Here is a 17,885-nt window from a genome sequence, read left to right on the forward strand (position 1 = left end):
TTTGTTCATTAGCTACACTGTACAGGTACTCTTAAAGACAGGACCAGAAATAAAGACAGATTACTCATTTTTTTTAGCTTAGTTCTTCTTGTCAATGTCCTTGTGGAATACTGTACATCTGGAATGAGCCATATCATTGTTGTTCTATAGACTAATGCATTATTGAGGATTTAAAAGAGTAAACTTACAGACACAAACACACAGCCTGCCAGCAAGCCAGACAGACAAACACACAGACAAACACAGACAGACAGACAGACACACTAACAGACTAACAGACATACAGTGCATTCTGAAAGTATTCAGACCCTTTCCCTTTTTCCACATTTTGTCACGTTACAGCCTTTTTCTAAGATGGATTAAATAAATAAAAATTATCTTACAATCTACACACAACACCCCATAATGACAAAGCGAAAACAGGTTTTTAAAAATGTTTGCAAGTGTATTAAAAATAAAAAAATGAAATACCTTCTTTACATAAGTATTCAGACCATTTTCCATGAGACGCGAAATTGAGCTCAGGTGCATCCTGTTTCCAATGATCATCCTTGAGATGTTTCTATGACTTGATTGGAGTCCACCTGTTGTAAATTCAATTGATTGGACATGATTTGGAAAGGCACACACCAGTCTATATAAGGTCCCACAGTTGACAGTGCATGTCAGAGCAAAAACCATGCCATGAGGTCAAAGGAATTGTCCATAGAGCTCCGAGACAGAATTGTGTCGAGGTACAGATCTGGGGAATGGTACCAAAAAATGTCTGCAGCATTGAAGGTCCCCAAGAACACGGTGGCCTTCATCATTCTTAAATGGAAGAAGTTTGGAACCACCAAGACTCTTCCTAGAGTTGTCCCCCCGGCCAAACTGAGCTATCGGGTGAGAAGGGTCTTGGTCAGGGAGGTGACCAAGAACCCGATGATCACTCTGACAGAGGTCCAGAGTTCCTCTGTGGAGATGGGAGAACCTTCCAGAAGGACAACCATCTCTGCAGCACCCCACCAATCAGGCCCTTATGGTAGAGTGGCCAGACAGAAGCCACTCCTCAGTAAAAGGCACATAAAAGACTCTCAGACCATGAGAAACAAGATTCTCTGGTCTGATGAAAACCAAGATTGAACTCTTTGGCCTGAATGCCAAGTGCCACGTCTGGAGGAAACTTCGCTCCATCCCTACGGTGCATCATTCTGTGTGGAGGTTTTTCAGCGGCAGGGACTAGGAGACGAGTCAGGGTCGAGCGAAAGATGAACGGAGTAAAGTACAGAGAGATCCTCAAGAACCTCAGAATTCCAACAGGATAACGACCCTAAGCACACAGCCAAGACAAAGGAGGAGTGGCTTCGGGACAAGTCTCTGAATGTCCTTGAGTGGCCCAGCCAGACTTCAACCTGATCAACATCTCTGGAGACCTGAAAAATAGCTGTGCAGCTATGCTCCCCATCCAACCTGACAGAACTTGAGAGGATCTGCAGAGAAGAACGGGAGAAACTCCCCAAATACAGGTGTGCCAAGCTTGTAGCATCATACCAAAGACTCTAGGCTGTAATCACTGCCAAAGGTGCTTCAACAAAGTACTGAGTAAAGGGTCTGAATACTTGTGTAAATGTGATTTTCTGTTTTTTTTTTTTTTTTATACATTTGCTAAAATGTCATTATGGGTTATTGTGTGTAGATTGATGAGAGAAAAAACTATTTAATACATTTTAGAAAAATACTGTGAAGTAACAAAATGTGGAAATGTCAAGGGGTCTGAATACTTTCCGAATGCACCATACATAGATACACACAACTGGGGTAGGGGTATGTACTGAAAGTATGAGAAAAAGTCACCAACTTCAAGCAGATTCATTTTTGTACTGCAGTCACAAATTCACAAAAGTGTTCTGCTCACAGGAGGCTGGTGAGGGGAGGACGGCTCATAATAATGGCTGGAATAGAGTGAATGAAATGGCATCAAATACCATTCCATTCATTCATTCCAGCTATTACTATGAGCCAACCTGTGGTTCTGCTAAATATACCAACCGACATTTCAGATCGAATCTACAAAACCCCCAAAAACAGCTTCAAAATAATACTTCCACATTTTTATCACTGTGGCACACACACAACTAAATCAATTCATCTGGCATCAGGGGATTCAGTGTCAGGCATCAGATCATGATAATCACATCAGGAATGTGTTCCAAAATGGCACACTACTGCAAATATAGTGCACTACGTTTGACCAGGATCTTATGGGTCTAATGGAAATAAAGACTGGGCAATTAACATTGATTCCTACAATACAGTCAGTACCACATGCCTGCAGGGTATGTGTGTATGTGTGTGTGTGTGTGTGTGTGTGTGTGTGTGTGTGTGTGTGTGTGTGTGTGTGTGTATAAATGTATCTATACAGGTACTGGCTGGCCTTCCCTCCTAGACTTTGATAGTTTTTTGTTATATTATCCTATTTATGTATTCATGTTTCATTTTATGCACTTTTGAGATTATTCTTGTAATGAAAAGCACCTTACAAATGTAATATATTATTATTGCTGTTATTATGTGGCCAAACTAGTCTGTGTCAAAGTGTAGTCTAGTCAAGAGATAAATTGTACAATCTGATATAAAAACTTTAATCATCACAGGCATTGACAACTCGACGATAACATTTTATTTTCCAAGACAATGCTAACTTTATAAGCGAGTTGGGCAAACTGAAAAGATTACAGGCTTGGATTGATTCCTCTGTCCTTGTCTCTTCCCTTGAAGGGCAGTTGTCTTTTCCCATGAATTAAACATCACAGGGTTGATGGATGGGAGGGGTTGAGTGTAGCTGAAGGATGGGACTAAAAACAAATAAAAGATAACTATTGTAAAATAGTAGAAGCCTAAGTGTTGTTGTCCATTAGTTTACTCCAATTAGGGGAGGGTGGTAGGGTTAGGGGAAAATAAAGGAACATACACTACCGTTCAAAAGTTTGGGGTCACTTAGAAATGTCCTTGTATGTCTTTGCTTTAAAAATCTGCTGTTTCCAGCTACAATAGTCATTTACAACATGAACAATGTCTACACTGTATTTCTGATAAATTTGATGTAATTTTAATGGACATGGAAAAATGTGCTTTTCTTTGAAAAACAAAAACATTTCTAAGTGACCCCAAACTTTTGAACGGTAGTGTATATTTTTTTATATATATACAGTACCAGTCAAAAGTTTGGACACACATACTAATTCCAAGGTTTTTCTTTATTTTTGCTATTATATACATTGTAGACTAATAGTGAAGACTTTAAAACTGTGAAATAACCCATGTAGTAACAAAAAAAAGTGTTAAACAAATCAAAATATATTTCAGATTTGAGATTCTTCAAAAGTAGCCAAAGTAGCATTGATGACATCTTTGCACACTCTTGGAATTCTCTCAACCAACTTCATGAGGTAGTCTCCTGGAATGCATTTCAATTAGCAGGTGTGTGCCTTGTAAAAAGTTAATTTGTGGAATTTCTTTCTTAATGCGTTTGAGGCAATCAGTTGTGTAGTGACAAGGTAGTAGTGGTATACAGAAGATATCCATCCCTATGTAGTAAAAGACCAAGTCCATATTATGGCAAGAACAGCTCAAATAAGCAAAGAGAAACGACAGTCCATCATTACTTTAAGAGATGAAGGTCAGACAATAAAGAACATTTCAAGAACTTTGAAAGTTTCTTCAAGTGCACTCGCAAAAACCATCAAGCGCTATGATGAAACTGGCTCTCATGAGGACTGCAGAGGATAAGTTCATTAGAGTTACCAGCCTCTAAAATTGCAGCCCAAATAAGTGCTTCACAGAGTTCAAGTAACAGAAACATCTCAACATCAACTGTTCAGAGGAGACTGTGTGAATCAGCCCTTCATGGTCTAATTGCTGCAACAACAAAAAAAAGACTACTAAAAGGGCACAAATATGAAGAAGAGAGTTGCTTGGGCCAAGAAACACGAGTAATGGAGATTAGACCGGTGGAAATCTGTCCTTTGGTCTGATGAGTCCAAATTTGAAATGTTTTGTTCCAACCGCCGTGTCTTTGTGAGATGCAGAGTAGTAAATGGATGATCTCCGCATGTGTGGTTCCCACAGCGAAGAATAGAGGTGGTGGTGTGATGGTGTGGGGGTGCTTTGCTGGTGACACGGTCAGTGATTTATTTAGAATTCAAGGCCCCCAACCAGCATGGCTTAACTAGCATGGATACCAAAGCATTCTGCAGCAATACGCCATCCCATCTGGTTTGCGCTTAGTGGGACTATCATTTGTTTTTCAACAGGACAATGACCCAACACACCTCCAGGCTGTGTAAGGGCTATTTGACCAAGAAGGAGAGTGATGGAGTGCTGCATCAGATGACCTGGCCTCCACAATTACCCGACCTCAACGCAATTGAAGGAAGGAAAAGCAGTCAACAAGTGCTCAGCATTTGTGGGAACTCCTTCAAGACTGTTGGAAACGTATTCCAGGTGAAGCTGGTTGAGAGAATGCCAAGAGTGTGCAAAGCTGTCATCAAGGCAAATGGTGGCTACTTAGAAGATATATTTTGATATGTTTAACACTTTTTTGGTTACTACATGATTACATATGTGTTATTTCATAGTTTTGATGTCTTCATTATTATTCTACAATGTAGAAAATATTAACAATAAAGAAAACCCCTTGAATGAGTTGGTGTGTCCAAACTTTAGACTGGTACTGTATATCTTTTGTATATATTTACAAAAAAATATATATATGGGAGGTTGGAAATGATGCAGCCAATTACATTTATGGAAGCCACAAAAAAAACTAACCGCAGTGTGACACAGAGGCTAAGAGATATTTACATGTTAGTCATTTAGCAGACGCTGTTACTATTAATGGGAGTGCATTAAACAGAGCAGCAAATTTGCTTTGCTAGTTGTCATAAGCGTAAGATGGTGGCCTTGAAGGGTTATGTCAATCTTATGACAGTGTTATTAAGCTGTTATGTCATGAGGTTACAAGTAAATGCAATAATTTAAAGGCTAGAGTTGAAGATTGAAATTGGAAAGTTGTTCCCTTTGAATGTCTCTTCAGGTGAACTAGCTTATTCATTGTTCAGATTCATCGCTTAGTGTGATTATTAGTCAGCAGTCTCCACATCAATAGGCTCAGGCTCTGGTGGGGATCTCTGGACCTGTTCCAATACTTTAGAAATGCATCCTTCCTTCCTTGTTTCCTTGAGATAAGCACATATTTTTTAGTGATTGGATAGATGTAAGGTCACTTTCACCAATACTCTACCAATTCAGACTTGTGATTACTTCAAGAAAGTAAGTAAGTAAGTAAGTAAGTAAGTAAGTAACTAAGTAAGTAAGTAAGTAAGTAAGTAAGTAAGGAAGGAAGGAAGGAAGGAAGGAAGGAAGGAAGGAAGGAAGGAAGGAAGGAAGGAAGGAAGGAAAGATTTCTGAAGAATTCGAACAAGGCCTTTGAGTGTATCTCTCACCTTCTGTACTCTGAGACTGTTTCCAGGTGTTGATTTGGTCCAGAGGTACATATTCAGACCGACGGTACTCCTTACGCCTCTCCTCCAATGACATATTCAACACTCTGTCTGAAGAGAAGAATAAATAGACAATTTAAGAACAAACTACTCCATTTTAGAACATAAGTAAATTTTAGAACAAACTACTCAATTTTAGGACATAAGTCAATTTTTGAACAAACAACTCCATTTTAGAACATAATAGTCCATTTTAGAACAAAAATGTACATTTAATTAACAAAGTAACAAAAACAAAAAATTGTCACACAAACAAATGAGTGAGCGTGGAATATCATAGTAGGACAGTCTAGACATCCAGGCTCAGAATATTGTTACAGCACCAGAGAGAGGAGTTTGGCGATTGAGGCGAGATGAGGTGAGGTGAGCTAGGTTCCCAGATTTCTGCTGGGCAATTTTTGTCTGATGAGAGCATTGTTACATGTTACCAGCTCTTCATGTATTTTCCTGTATTTATGGCAGTATACTACCTGCCAGTGATGTATACATAAAAATAAAAAAAATAAAAGTGAATTCATTAATATAATGCAGGAAGTTGTGTTTGTAAAACAAAGTTTTCAAGTAAGACTTGAAATAAGTGACATGATTTTCAGGTGAGGCTGAGCTAAGAATATTACAGTCACTATATAAGCCACTCCATAAGCCACTCAATAAGCCACTCCAACCCCCATATGGTTAAAACTGTTAAACATTTTCCTCCATTCCCAAGACTGATGTAGTTTTTTCAACATTAATGACTAAAGGAGGGGAAAAGTTTTAACTGGTCATTAAATACGATAGTGTGCTTTGGTTTACAGCCCTTCAAAGGTCTGTCGCTCTCACAAACAAATTTTCACCAGACTACTTATACATACAATGTGATGAGAACTGAGGAGAGAGGGGGAACACTGAAAGATCTGGTCTGCATTACTATTCATTACTAACAAAAAGGGAGTTATTTCAGCTCTTTGATTACTTCAGAGATTGTTCTACCTGCCATCCCTGTTTATACTGTGTGTGGAGGTGAACAGCCAGTGAAGAGTGCATATGATACGGCAAACTTACAAAACAGAGCAGGGGAGAACCTTGATTACAGTTGGTGGGCGGCAGGTAGCCTAGCGGTTAACAGCACTTGGCCAGTAACCAAAGGTCGCTGATTCGAAATCTTCGAGCCGACTATGTAAAAAATCTGCAGAAGTGCCCTTTTTTATTTTTAAATGTAACCTTTATTTAACTAGGCAATTCAGTTAAGAACAAAATCTTATTTTCAATGACTTGGACGACGCTGGGCCAATTGAGCACTGCCCTATGGGACTCCCAATCACAGCAGGATGTGATACAGCCTAGATTCAAACCAGGGACTGCAGTGCCTTAGACCACTGCGCCACTCGGGAGCCCCCACTTGAGCAAAGCACTAAATCCTACTTGCTCCTCCTGTCAGTCGCTCTGAATAAGAGTGCTTGCTAATTGACTAAAATATAAACGTAAAGTGCCTTATAGTAACATATTGTAAGCTATAACGAGAGCATCTGTGACTAGGCCTAACACTTTATACTGCTGTGACTAGGCCTAACACTTTATAATGGTGTGACTGGGCCTAACACTTTATAATGGTGTGACTAGGCCTAACACTTTATAATGGTGTGACTAGGCCTAACACTTTATAATGGTGTGACTAGGCCTAACACTTTATAATGGTGTGACTAGGCCTAACACTTAATAATGGTGTGACTAGGCCTAACACTTTATAATGGTGTGTCTAGTCCTAACACTTTATAATGGTGTGACTAGGCCTAACACTTTATAATGGTACAGAATTCTTAGAGATGACGATTGTTTTGTAATAGCCTACTGGGCAGTGGGTTGTGTGTGGGCTACATCTTGCCTGGTTCACATTAGAGTAATAAATATATATACTACAGTATGTTAATCTACCGGATCTGAGGAAAGTGTTTAAGAATGGTTAGAAGAAAATAGACAAATAAAACACACTTAAGCCCATGATAAATCCTGACAACATTGTAACTATAACAGTTATTATTACCTCTCTATATCTATGTAGCATAATGTTTTATTCATAATAATAAAATAGTATCATAGACAAAACATTGGGCTCATGTTTACAATAGCCCCTTCATGCCATGATAGACTTAGCTACCTACCTACCTACCTATTTATCTATAGCCGGGCTCTTTCTTGAGAGCCATTGTCATTCATTCTAACAGGTGAACTTGCAGAAATACACGGCCTACTAGACAAGCCTCGAGTAGCTGCTGTATTGCCTTGCTAAAGTCCCCAAACGCACCGTGTGTATATATGTGTGTAAACTAAACGTGGGTTACTATTATGACAGCAGCGGTGTGGTAATTGTGCGTTTGTCTTATATGGTTCGGTACCAGGCAGAGGCACAGGCGCATCCTGCTTAGCGCAACATCTGTAGGCTTCGCGGGCTCGCATATGTCGGGATGCTGGTGTATGTAGCCAACCCTATAATAAGTGCCTTATAATCAACAGCCGGTGCTCACCGATATCCTGGACTGTCAGATAGATAGTCTATGTGAGACGGTCAAGCTGTAAAGACATGGAGAGAGATGATGGTACAGATTCATTGTAATGGTCCCCAACCCCAAAATAAGTCTTCTTACCTTTCTCTGTCTTCCAGTCCTTTTTCTTTCTGCTCATGGTGCCGTGGTGATAGGACTTGGAGTTCGTGTTTTTTGACTGTGGCAACCCCAGACTCGAAGCGTATGGTAGGACCGGTGAACTGAAAGAGAAAGTAAAACAACCCCGGAGCTAGCAGCTTAACCCACGACGTCTCTCTCACCTGTGAAACTGTCAAGATTTCTATGGAACCCAGTAATGCAGGCTCGATGCAACCTAGCATGATGAGCCCCGTAAATTACGTTGTTGGATTCACGGCCAAGCGATTGGCTGTCGGAGACTAGGAAGTAGATGTGCGATAGGAGCGACTGATGTGGCAGTCAGAGTGATTGGCCACAATAGTGGAATTTGCCGTTCGCCTTCAAAATAAAGTCCCCCATTGAAACGGATCCAAACGGATACAAATAGTGGAATAATGCCATATTTGGAATAGATAATGCTAAACAAGTTTGGACTGTTGTTATATAACTTACAAATAAATACAATAATTTATTAATTTGACAATGAACTGTCAATGAAAAAAACAGTTAAATGTATTAGACTGCACAATTGCAATGGGGGAATACAATGGGGGAATACAACCTTACATACAACCTTATCAACTCTTTGCTTACTTAATTTGGAATTGTAATCTTTGGGTGTCACTGAGTAGTAGGCGGATGCCCAATTCATGAGTGCAAACTTCATAGGTAAGGCTGTACAGTGCATATATGTAGGCCCCAAATGTAATTATCTAATACATCCACAGCAGTGGAGGCTGCTGAGGGGAGGACAGCTCAAAATAATGACTGGAACGGAGCAAATTGAATGGCATCAAACACGTGTTTGATGTATTTGATACTATTGCATTGATTCTGCTCCAGCCATTGCCATGAGCCCATCCTCCCCAATTAAAGTGTTTTTTAATGTTTTTTGTCAAATTAATTAATTATTGGATTTATTTATACAACATTCCAACCTTGTTTAGCATTATCTAGTCCAAATATAACATTATTCCACTATTTGTATCCGTTCCGATCAGGTTCAATGAGGAACTATTATTTTGAATGAAAACCGCAAATTCCATTATTGTGGCTAATGCTTATTGTGGCTAGCTTCACACAGGTAAGTGCCATGAGGCAGGTTAGGTTGATTCGTCCTACTCCACCACTTGATGTGTGAGGTGGTCAGGTAGCAATGCCAGGCTGTACCTCTGTCAATCCGGACAGCAGGCTTGATGGTGATGGTGAGGAGGGGGGCAGGGCCATAGCATAGATATGGAAAGAGGCCTCATCATTGTATCTGTGCCATCTGTACATTAAAAACTGTAATATCTAATGTTGCACCGAGTTGTGGCTGAACGATGACATGTATAACATACAGCTGGCGGGGTTTACCCTGCATCGGCAAGATAGAACAGCCGCCTCTGGTAAGACAAGTGGTGGCGGTCTGTATATATTTGTAAACAACAGCTGGTGCACGGAATCTAATAGTAAGGAAGTCTTGAGGTTTTGCTCGTGATAAACTGTAGACCACACTATTTACCAAGAGAGTTTTCATCTATATTCTTTGTAGCTGTCTATTTACCACCACAAACCAATGCTAGCACTAAGACCGCACTCAATGAGCTGTATACGGCCAAAAGCAAACAGGAAAATGCTCATCCAGATGTAGTGCTCCTAGTGGCCGGGGACTTTAAATGCAGGGAAGTTTAAATCAGTTTTACCTAATTTCTATCAGCATGTTAAATGTGCAACCAGAGGAAAAAAAACCCTAGACCACCTTTACTCCACACACAGAGACGCATACAAAACTCTCCCTCGCCCCCCATTTGGCAAATCTGACCATAATTCTATCCTCCTGATTCCTGCTTACAAGCAAAAACTAAAGCTGGAAGCACCAGTGACTAGATCAATAAAAAAGTGGTCAGATGAAGCAGATGCTAAGCTGCAGGACTGATTTGCTAGCACAGACTGGAATATGTTCCAGGATTCCTCCGATAGCATTGAGGAGTACACCACATCAGTCACTGGCTTCATCAATAAGTACATCGATGACGTCGTCCCAACAGTGACTGTACGTACACCTATGTGAGAATGCTATTCATTGACTACAGCTCAGCGTTCAACACCACTAAGCTATCTATGCATTGTCACTTTAGCGCTACCTACATTCACATATTACCTCAATTACCTCGACTAACCTGTGCCCCCACACACATTTTTTACTTATCTATTTTTTACTTAACACTTATTTTTCTTAAAACTGCATTGTTGGTTGAGGGCTTGTAAGTAAGCATTTCACTGTAAGGTCTGTTGTATTCGGCACCTGTTGTATTCGGCACATGTAACAATGGCGGTGTTCTATTCTGGTCAGAGCCAGTTTGTGCTGTTCTGTGAAGGGAGTAGTACACAGCATTGTACGAGATCTTCCATTTCTTAGCATTTATCACATGGAATAGCCTTCATTTCTCAGAACAAGAATAGACTGATGAGTTTCAGAAGAAAGTGTTTTGTTTCTGGCCATTTTGAGCCTGTAATCGAACCCACAATTGCTGATGCTTCAGATACTCAACTAGTCTCAAGAAGAACAGTTTTATTGCTTCTTTATTCAGAACAACAGTTTTCAGCTGTGCTAACATAATTGCAAAGAGGTTTTCTAAGGTCCAATTAGGCTTTTAAAATGATCAACTTGGATTAGCTAAGAACACAGGAGTGATGGTTGCTGATAATGGGCCTCTGTACGCCTATGTAGAAATTGCCATTTCCAGCTACAATAGTAATTTACAACATTAACAATGTCAACACTGTATTTCTGATCAATTTGATGTTATTTTAATGGATGAAAAATATGCTGTGGGGTGGCATTTCTTTGGGGGGCCTCCATGTGCTCGCCAGAGGTAGCCTGACTGCCATTAGGTATCGAGATGAGATCCTCAGACCCCTTGTGAGACCATATGCTGGTGCGGTTGGCCCTGGGTTCCTCCTAATGCAAGACAATGTGTCTGGAGTGTGTCAGCAGTTCCTGCAAGAGGAAGGCATTGATGCTATGGACTGGCCCAACCCGTTCCCTAGACCTGAATCCAATCCACATCTGGGACATCATGTCTCGCTCCATCCACCAACAGACTGTCCAGCAGTTGGCGGATGCTTTAGTCCAGGTCTGGGAAGAGATCCCTCAGGAGTCCATCCGCCACCTCATCAGGAGCATGCCCAGGCGTTGTAGGGAGGTCATACAGGCACGTGGAGGCCACACACACTACTGAGCCTCATTTTGACTTGTTTTTAGGACATAGTTGGATCAGCCTGTAGTGTGTTTTTCCACTTTAATTTTGAGTGTGACTCCAAATCCAGACCTCCATGGGTTGATAAATTTGATTTCCATTGATAATTTTTGTGTGATTTTGTTGTCAGCACACTCAACTATGTAAAGAAAAAAGTATTTAATAAGAATATTTCATTCATTCAGATCTAGGATGTGTTATTTTAGTGTTCCCTTTATTTTTTTGAGCAGTGTATATGTATACCAATCGTATTATAGAATAATAGTAGAATAATAGTGAAGACATCAAAACTAAGAAATAAAACATATGGAATCATGTAGTTACCAATTTATCTTTCAACAAATCAAAATAGAGCTTTGATTTTAGATTCTTCAATGTAGCCACCCTTTGTCTTGATGACTGCTTTGCACACTCTTGGCATTCTCTCAACCAGCTTCATGAGGTAATCACCTGAAATGCATTTCAATTAACAAGTGTGCCTTGTTAAAAGTTCATTTTGGGAATTTCTTTCCTTCTTAATGCGTTTGAGCCAATCAGTTGTGTTGTGACAAGGTAGGGGTGGTATACAGAAAATAGCCCTATTTAGTAAAAGACCAAGTACATATTATGGCAAGAACAGCTCAGATAAGCAAAGAGAAACAACAGTCCATCATTACTTTAAGACATGAAGGTCAGTCAATATGGAAAATGTATAGTGTAGAAACGCAGTAAATTAACCTTGGCTACAGCCCTGCCTATGATATTATACTAAACAAAAATAAAAATGCAATATGCAACATTTTCAAAGATTTTATTGAGTCACATTTCATATAAGGATATCAGCCAATTGAAATAAATAAATTAGGCCCTAATTTATGGATTTCACGAGACGTGAGAATACAGATAGGCATCTGTTGGTCACATATACCTTAAAAAAATAAAGTTAGGGGCGTGGATCAGAAAACCAGTCAGTGTCTGGTTTGACCACCATTTACCTCATGCAGCACAACACATCTCCTTTGCATAGAGTTGATCAGGCTGTTGATTGTGGCCTGTGGAATGTTGTCCCATTCTTCTTCAATGGCTGTGCAAAGTTGATGGATATTGTCAGGAAATGGAACACGCTATTGTACATGTTCATCCTGAGCATCCCAAACGTGCTCATTGGGTGATATGTCTGGTGAGTATGCAGGCCATGAAATAAGACCAAATTCTTATTTAAAATGACAGCCTACCCTCCCCTAACCCGAACGACGCTGGACCAATTGTGCACCGACCTATGGTACTCCAGACCACAGCCGGTTGTGATCCAGCCCGGGATCGAAGCAGTGATCAAACCAGGGTCTGTAGTGATGCCTCTAGCACTGAGATGTAGTGCCTTCTACCTCTGCACCACTCGGGAACCACAAATGGGGCATGATGCACGGCCCATGCATTATCATGTTGAAACATGAGGTGATTGTGGCAGATGAATGGCACGGTATCTCTGTGCATTCAAATTGCCATTGATAAAATACCATAACCACACCACCACCATGGGGCACTCTGCTCACAATGTTGACATCAGCAAAACACTCACCCACACAACGCCATACACGTGGTCTGCAGTTGTGAGCACGATTGGACGTACTACCAAATTCTCTAAGATGACGTTGGAGGCGGCATATGGAATAGAAATTAACATTAAATTATCTGGCAACAGCTCTGGTGGACATTCCTGCAGTCAGCATGCCAATTGCATGCTCCATCATCACTTTAGACATATGTGGCAGTGTTGTGTGACAAAACGCACACTTTAGATTGGCCTTTTATTTTCCCCAGCACAAGGTGCATCTGTGTAATGATCATGCTGTTGAATCAGATTCTTGATATGCCACACCTGTCAGGTGGATTATCTTTGGCAAAGGAGAAATTCTCACTAACAAGGATGTAAACAAATTTGTGCACAAAGTTTGAGGGGAATAAGCTTTTTGTGCCTATGGAACATTTATGGGATATTTTATTTCAGCTCATGAAACATGGTACCAACACTTTACATTTTGAGTTTATATTTTTGTTCAGTGTAGTTAATTCACATAAAGATGTATCCCAGTAAGCAAAATTACGTTGAGATTTGGATCTGGTATGCTCCGGCCAAAACGTGTTTGGGGGCGAAGCTCATATGAATAATACCCAGCATGCTTTGCAAGTGTTTGTTTTTACATTAACATTTTGGTCACTTACCGGACGCTCTTATCCACACCGACTGACAGTCAGTGCATTGAACTAAGGTAGATAAACAACAACATCATATACTGATAAGATACTTATCTCTCCTCCCTAACAACGGGAGTCATTGTCCACAAAGCGGCATAGTGGGCTGTCTAGCTCCCACCTATCCTTTCTTTGGATTGATGGATACATCTCATTATTTTAATAATATTTCAACATTTGATGAGGATTGTTGACGTCAACCGTCTGTATTCAAGGAAGAGATGCTATGCTACTAGCCTCGTACCATAAATATACATAGCCATCTCGAGACAAGTTAAATCAAATCAAATCAAATGTTTACTTACAAGACCTTAACCAACAATGCAGTTTTAAGAAAATAACAAAAAAAGTAAGAGATAAGAATAACAAATGATTAATTAAAGAGCAGCAGTAAATAACAATAGCAGGGCTATATACAGGGGGTACCGGTGTAGAGTCAATGTGCGGGGGCACCGGTGTCGAGGTAATTAAGGTAATATGTACATGTGGGTAGAGTTATTAAAGTGACTATGCATAGATAATAACAGAAAGTAGCAGCAGCGTAGAAGAGGTGTGGGGGGATGGCCCAATGCAAATAGTCTGGGTAGCCATTTGATTAGCTGTTCAGGAGTCTTATGGCTTGGGGGTAGAAGCTATTTAGGAGCCTCTTGGACCTAGACTTGGCACTCCGGTGCCGCTTTCCGTGCGGTAGCAGAGAGAACAGTCTATGACTTGGGTGGCTGGAGTCTTTGACCATTTTTAGGGACATCCTCTGACACCACCTGGTATAGAGATCCTGGATGATCCTTGGTCCCAGTGATGTACTGGGCCGTACACACTACCCTCTGTAGTGCCTGCAGTCGGAGGCCGAGCAGCTGCCATACCAGGAAGTAATGCAACCCGTCAGGATGCTCTCGGTGGTGCAGCTGTAAAACCTTTTGAGGATCTGAGGACCAATGCCAAATCTTTTCAGTCTCCTGAGGGGGAATAGATTTTGTAGTGCCCTCTTCACGTGTGCTTGGACCATGTTAGTTTGTTGAATCCAGCTCTCAACCTGCTCCACTGCAGCCCTGTCGATGAGAATGGGGGCGTGCTCGGTTCTCCTTTTCCTGTAGTCCACAATCATCTCCTTTGTCTTCATCACATTGAGGGAGAGTTTGTTGTCCTTGCACCACACGGTCAGGTCTCTGATCTCCTCCCTATAGGCTGTCTCATCGTTGTCGGTGATCAGGCCTACCACTGTTGTGTCGTCGGCAAACTTAATGATGATGTTGGAGCCGTGCCAGGCCGTGCAGTCATGAGTGAATAGGGAGTCCAGCAGGGGACTGAGCACGCACCCCTGAGGGGCCCCCGTGTTGAGGATCAGCATGGCGGATGTGTTGTTACCTACCCTTACCACCTGGGGGGCGGCCAGTCAGGAAGTCCAGGATCCAGTTACAGAGGAGTAGTCCTTAGCTTACTGATGAGCTTTGAGGGCACTATGGTGTTGTACGCTGAGCTGTAGTCAATGAATAGCATTCTCACATAGGTGTTCCTTTTGTCCAGGTGTGAAATGGCAGTGCGGCATGCAATAAAGATTGCATCATCTGTGGATCTGTTGGTGCGGTATGCAAATTGGAGTGGGTCTAGGGTTTCTGGGATAATGGTGTGGATGTGAGCCATGACTAGCCTTTCAAAGCATTTCATTGCTACAGACGTGAGTGCTACGTGTCGGTAGTCATTTAGGCATGTTACCTTAGTGTTCTTGGTCACAGGGACTATGGTGGTCTGCTTGAAACATGTTGGTATTACAGACTCAGACAGTGAGAGGTTGAAAATGTTAGTGAAGACACCTGCCAGGTGGTACACGTCCTGGTAATCCATCTGGCCCTGTTTAAAAGTCTTACTCACATCGGCTGCGGAGAGCGTGATCACACAGTCGTCTGGCTCAGCTGATGCTCTCATGCATGTTTCAGTGTTACTTGCCCGGTTGCAAGCGTAAAAATGTATTTAGCTAGTCTGGTAGGCTCGTATCACTAGGCAGCTCTCGGCTGTGCTTCCGTTTGTAGTCTGTAATAGTTTGCAGGCCCTGCCATATCCGATGAGTGTCAGAGCCGGTGTAGTACGATTCAATCTTAGTCCTGTATTGATGCTTTGCCTGTTTGATGGTTCGTCAGAGGGCATAGCGGGGTTTCTTAGAAGCTTCCGGGTTAGAGTCCCGCTCCTTGAAAGCATCAGCTCTACCCTTTAGCTGAGTGCGAATGTTGCCTGTAATCCATGGCTTCTGGTTGGGGTATGTATGTACAGTCACTGTGGGGACGAAGTCATCGATGCACTTGTAAATGCACTGATAAAGCCAGTGACTGATGTGGTGTACTCCTCAATGCCATCGGAAGAATCTCGGAACATGTTCCAGTCTGTGATAGCAAAACAGTCCTGTCGTTTAGCATCTGCTTCTTCTGATCACTTTTTTATAGACAGTCACTGGTGCTTCCTTCTTTAATTTTTGCTTGTAAGCAGGAATCAGGAGGAGAGAATTATGGTCAGATTTGCCAAATGGAGGGCGGGGGAGAGCTTTGTACGCGTCTCTGTGTGTGGAGTAAAGGTGGTCTAGAATTGTTTTCCCTCTGGTGCATATTTAACATATTTAACAAGAAATTAGGTAAAAACTGATTTAAGTTTTCCTGCATTAAAGTCCCCGGCCACTAGGAGCGCCACCTCTGGATGAGCGTTTTCTTGTTTACTTATAGGTGTATACAGCTCATTGAGTGTGGTTTTAGTGCCAGCATCGGTCTGTGGTGGTACAGCTACTAAAAATACAGATGAAAACTCTCTAGGTAGATAGTGTGGTCTACAGCTTATGATGAGATACTCTACCTCAGGCAAGCAAGACCTCAAGACTTCCTTAGATATTGTGCACCAGCTGTTGTATACATAAACGCCCCGTGTGTTACCAGAGGCTGCTTTTCTGTCATGCCGATAGCGTGTATAACCCACCAGCTGTATGTTCTTTTTATTTATTTATTTATTTATTTTTTAGCCCTTTTTCTCCCCAATTTTGTGGTATCCAATTGTTGTAGTATCTTGTCTCATTGCTACAACTCCCATACGGGCTCGGGAGAGTCGAAGGCTGAATGTCATGCGTCCTCCGATACACAACCCAACCAGCCGTACTGCTTCTTAACACAGAGCGCATCCAACCCGGAAGCCAGCCGCACCAATGTGTCGGAGGCTACACTGTGCACCTGGCAACCTTGGCTAGCGCGCACTGGGCCCGGCCCGCGACAGGAGTCGCTGGTGCGCGATGAGACAAGGAGATCCCTACCGGCCAATCCCTCCCTAACCCGGACGATGCTATGCCAATTGTGCATCGCCCCACGTCGCCTCCCGGCCGGCGCGAACCCAGGGACTCTGATGGCACAGCTGGCGCTGCAGTACAGTGCCCTTAACCACTGCGCCACCCGGGAGACCCCAGCTGTATGTTCTTAATGTCGTCGTTAAGCCACGACTCTGTGAAACATAAGATATTACAGTTTTCAATGTCCCGTTGTTAAGATTAACCTGCTTCCAGTTCGTCCCACTTATTTTCCAGCGATTGAACGTTAGCTAGCAGGATAGAAGATTAGTCACTCGTCACCTGATCTTCACAAGGCACCCTGATCTCTTTCCGCAAAATATGCATTTCCTTATCCAGCGAATAACGGGATCTAGTCCTGGTCGGGTCTGTATTATATCCCTCCCGTCCGACTCATTAAAGAAGAACTTTTCATCCAGTTTGAGGTGAGCAAATGCAGTTCTCATGTCCAGAAGCTCTTTTCGGTCATAAGAGACGATAGCAGCAACATTATGTACAAAACAAATTATTGTTGATAAGACGGCAGCCTTCCCCTCCGACGCAATCATTCAAAGAATTACTCCGATATAAAGGGTTTTTTCTCAAAGTTGCGGTGATGTCATGTGTCCTACTTATATCAGTACACCCATAACAACTTAAGCATCATGAATCTTCTATTCAATTAAATAAACCCCACGAAGCAAATAAGCCATACATTTTAGTTTTTGGTTAAACTAGACACTCATTGAACGCCATACAAAAAGTCCTTACTTGGTGGGTGAAAAAACTGAAAAACATCACCTGCTGAAGGGAACTATATTTTGGGCTGCTCTCCTTACCTGTTACTCTCTGGCTAAATCTGCCGGGTTATCTGATGTAAGCAGGTATAACATATAGCGTTTGATCATGTGCAACTATG

At 41.7% G+C, this 17,885-nt stretch overlaps 1 protein-coding gene across 2 annotated transcripts in view; it reads right to left on the bottom strand.

Annotated features, from left to right (window-relative positions):
* Positions 1-8,398, bottom strand: part of LOC139381901 (mono-ADP ribosylhydrolase 2) — a 1,192,255-nt gene extending 1,183,857 nt beyond the window's left edge. The window contains exons 1-2 of one of the 2 annotated variants that reach the window (XM_071125757.1): positions 8,165-8,398; positions 5,484-5,591 (exon numbers count right to left, since the gene is read on the bottom strand). In XM_071125757.1, the coding sequence (XP_070981858.1) occupies positions 5,484-5,591; positions 8,165-8,201 (145 nt within the window). In that variant the 5' untranslated portion in view covers positions 8,202-8,398. The remainder of the gene's footprint in view (positions 1-5,483; positions 5,592-8,164) is intronic. The other variant, XM_071125758.1, reaches the window with a different exon arrangement.
* Positions 8,399-17,885: the final 9,487 nt, after the last annotated feature.

Source organism: Oncorhynchus clarkii, chromosome 23 (genome assembly GCF_045791955.1).
Source record: "Oncorhynchus clarkii lewisi isolate Uvic-CL-2024 chromosome 23, UVic_Ocla_1.0, whole genome shotgun sequence".
NCBI classification, from domain to species: Eukaryota; Metazoa; Chordata; class Actinopteri; order Salmoniformes; family Salmonidae; genus Oncorhynchus; species Oncorhynchus clarkii.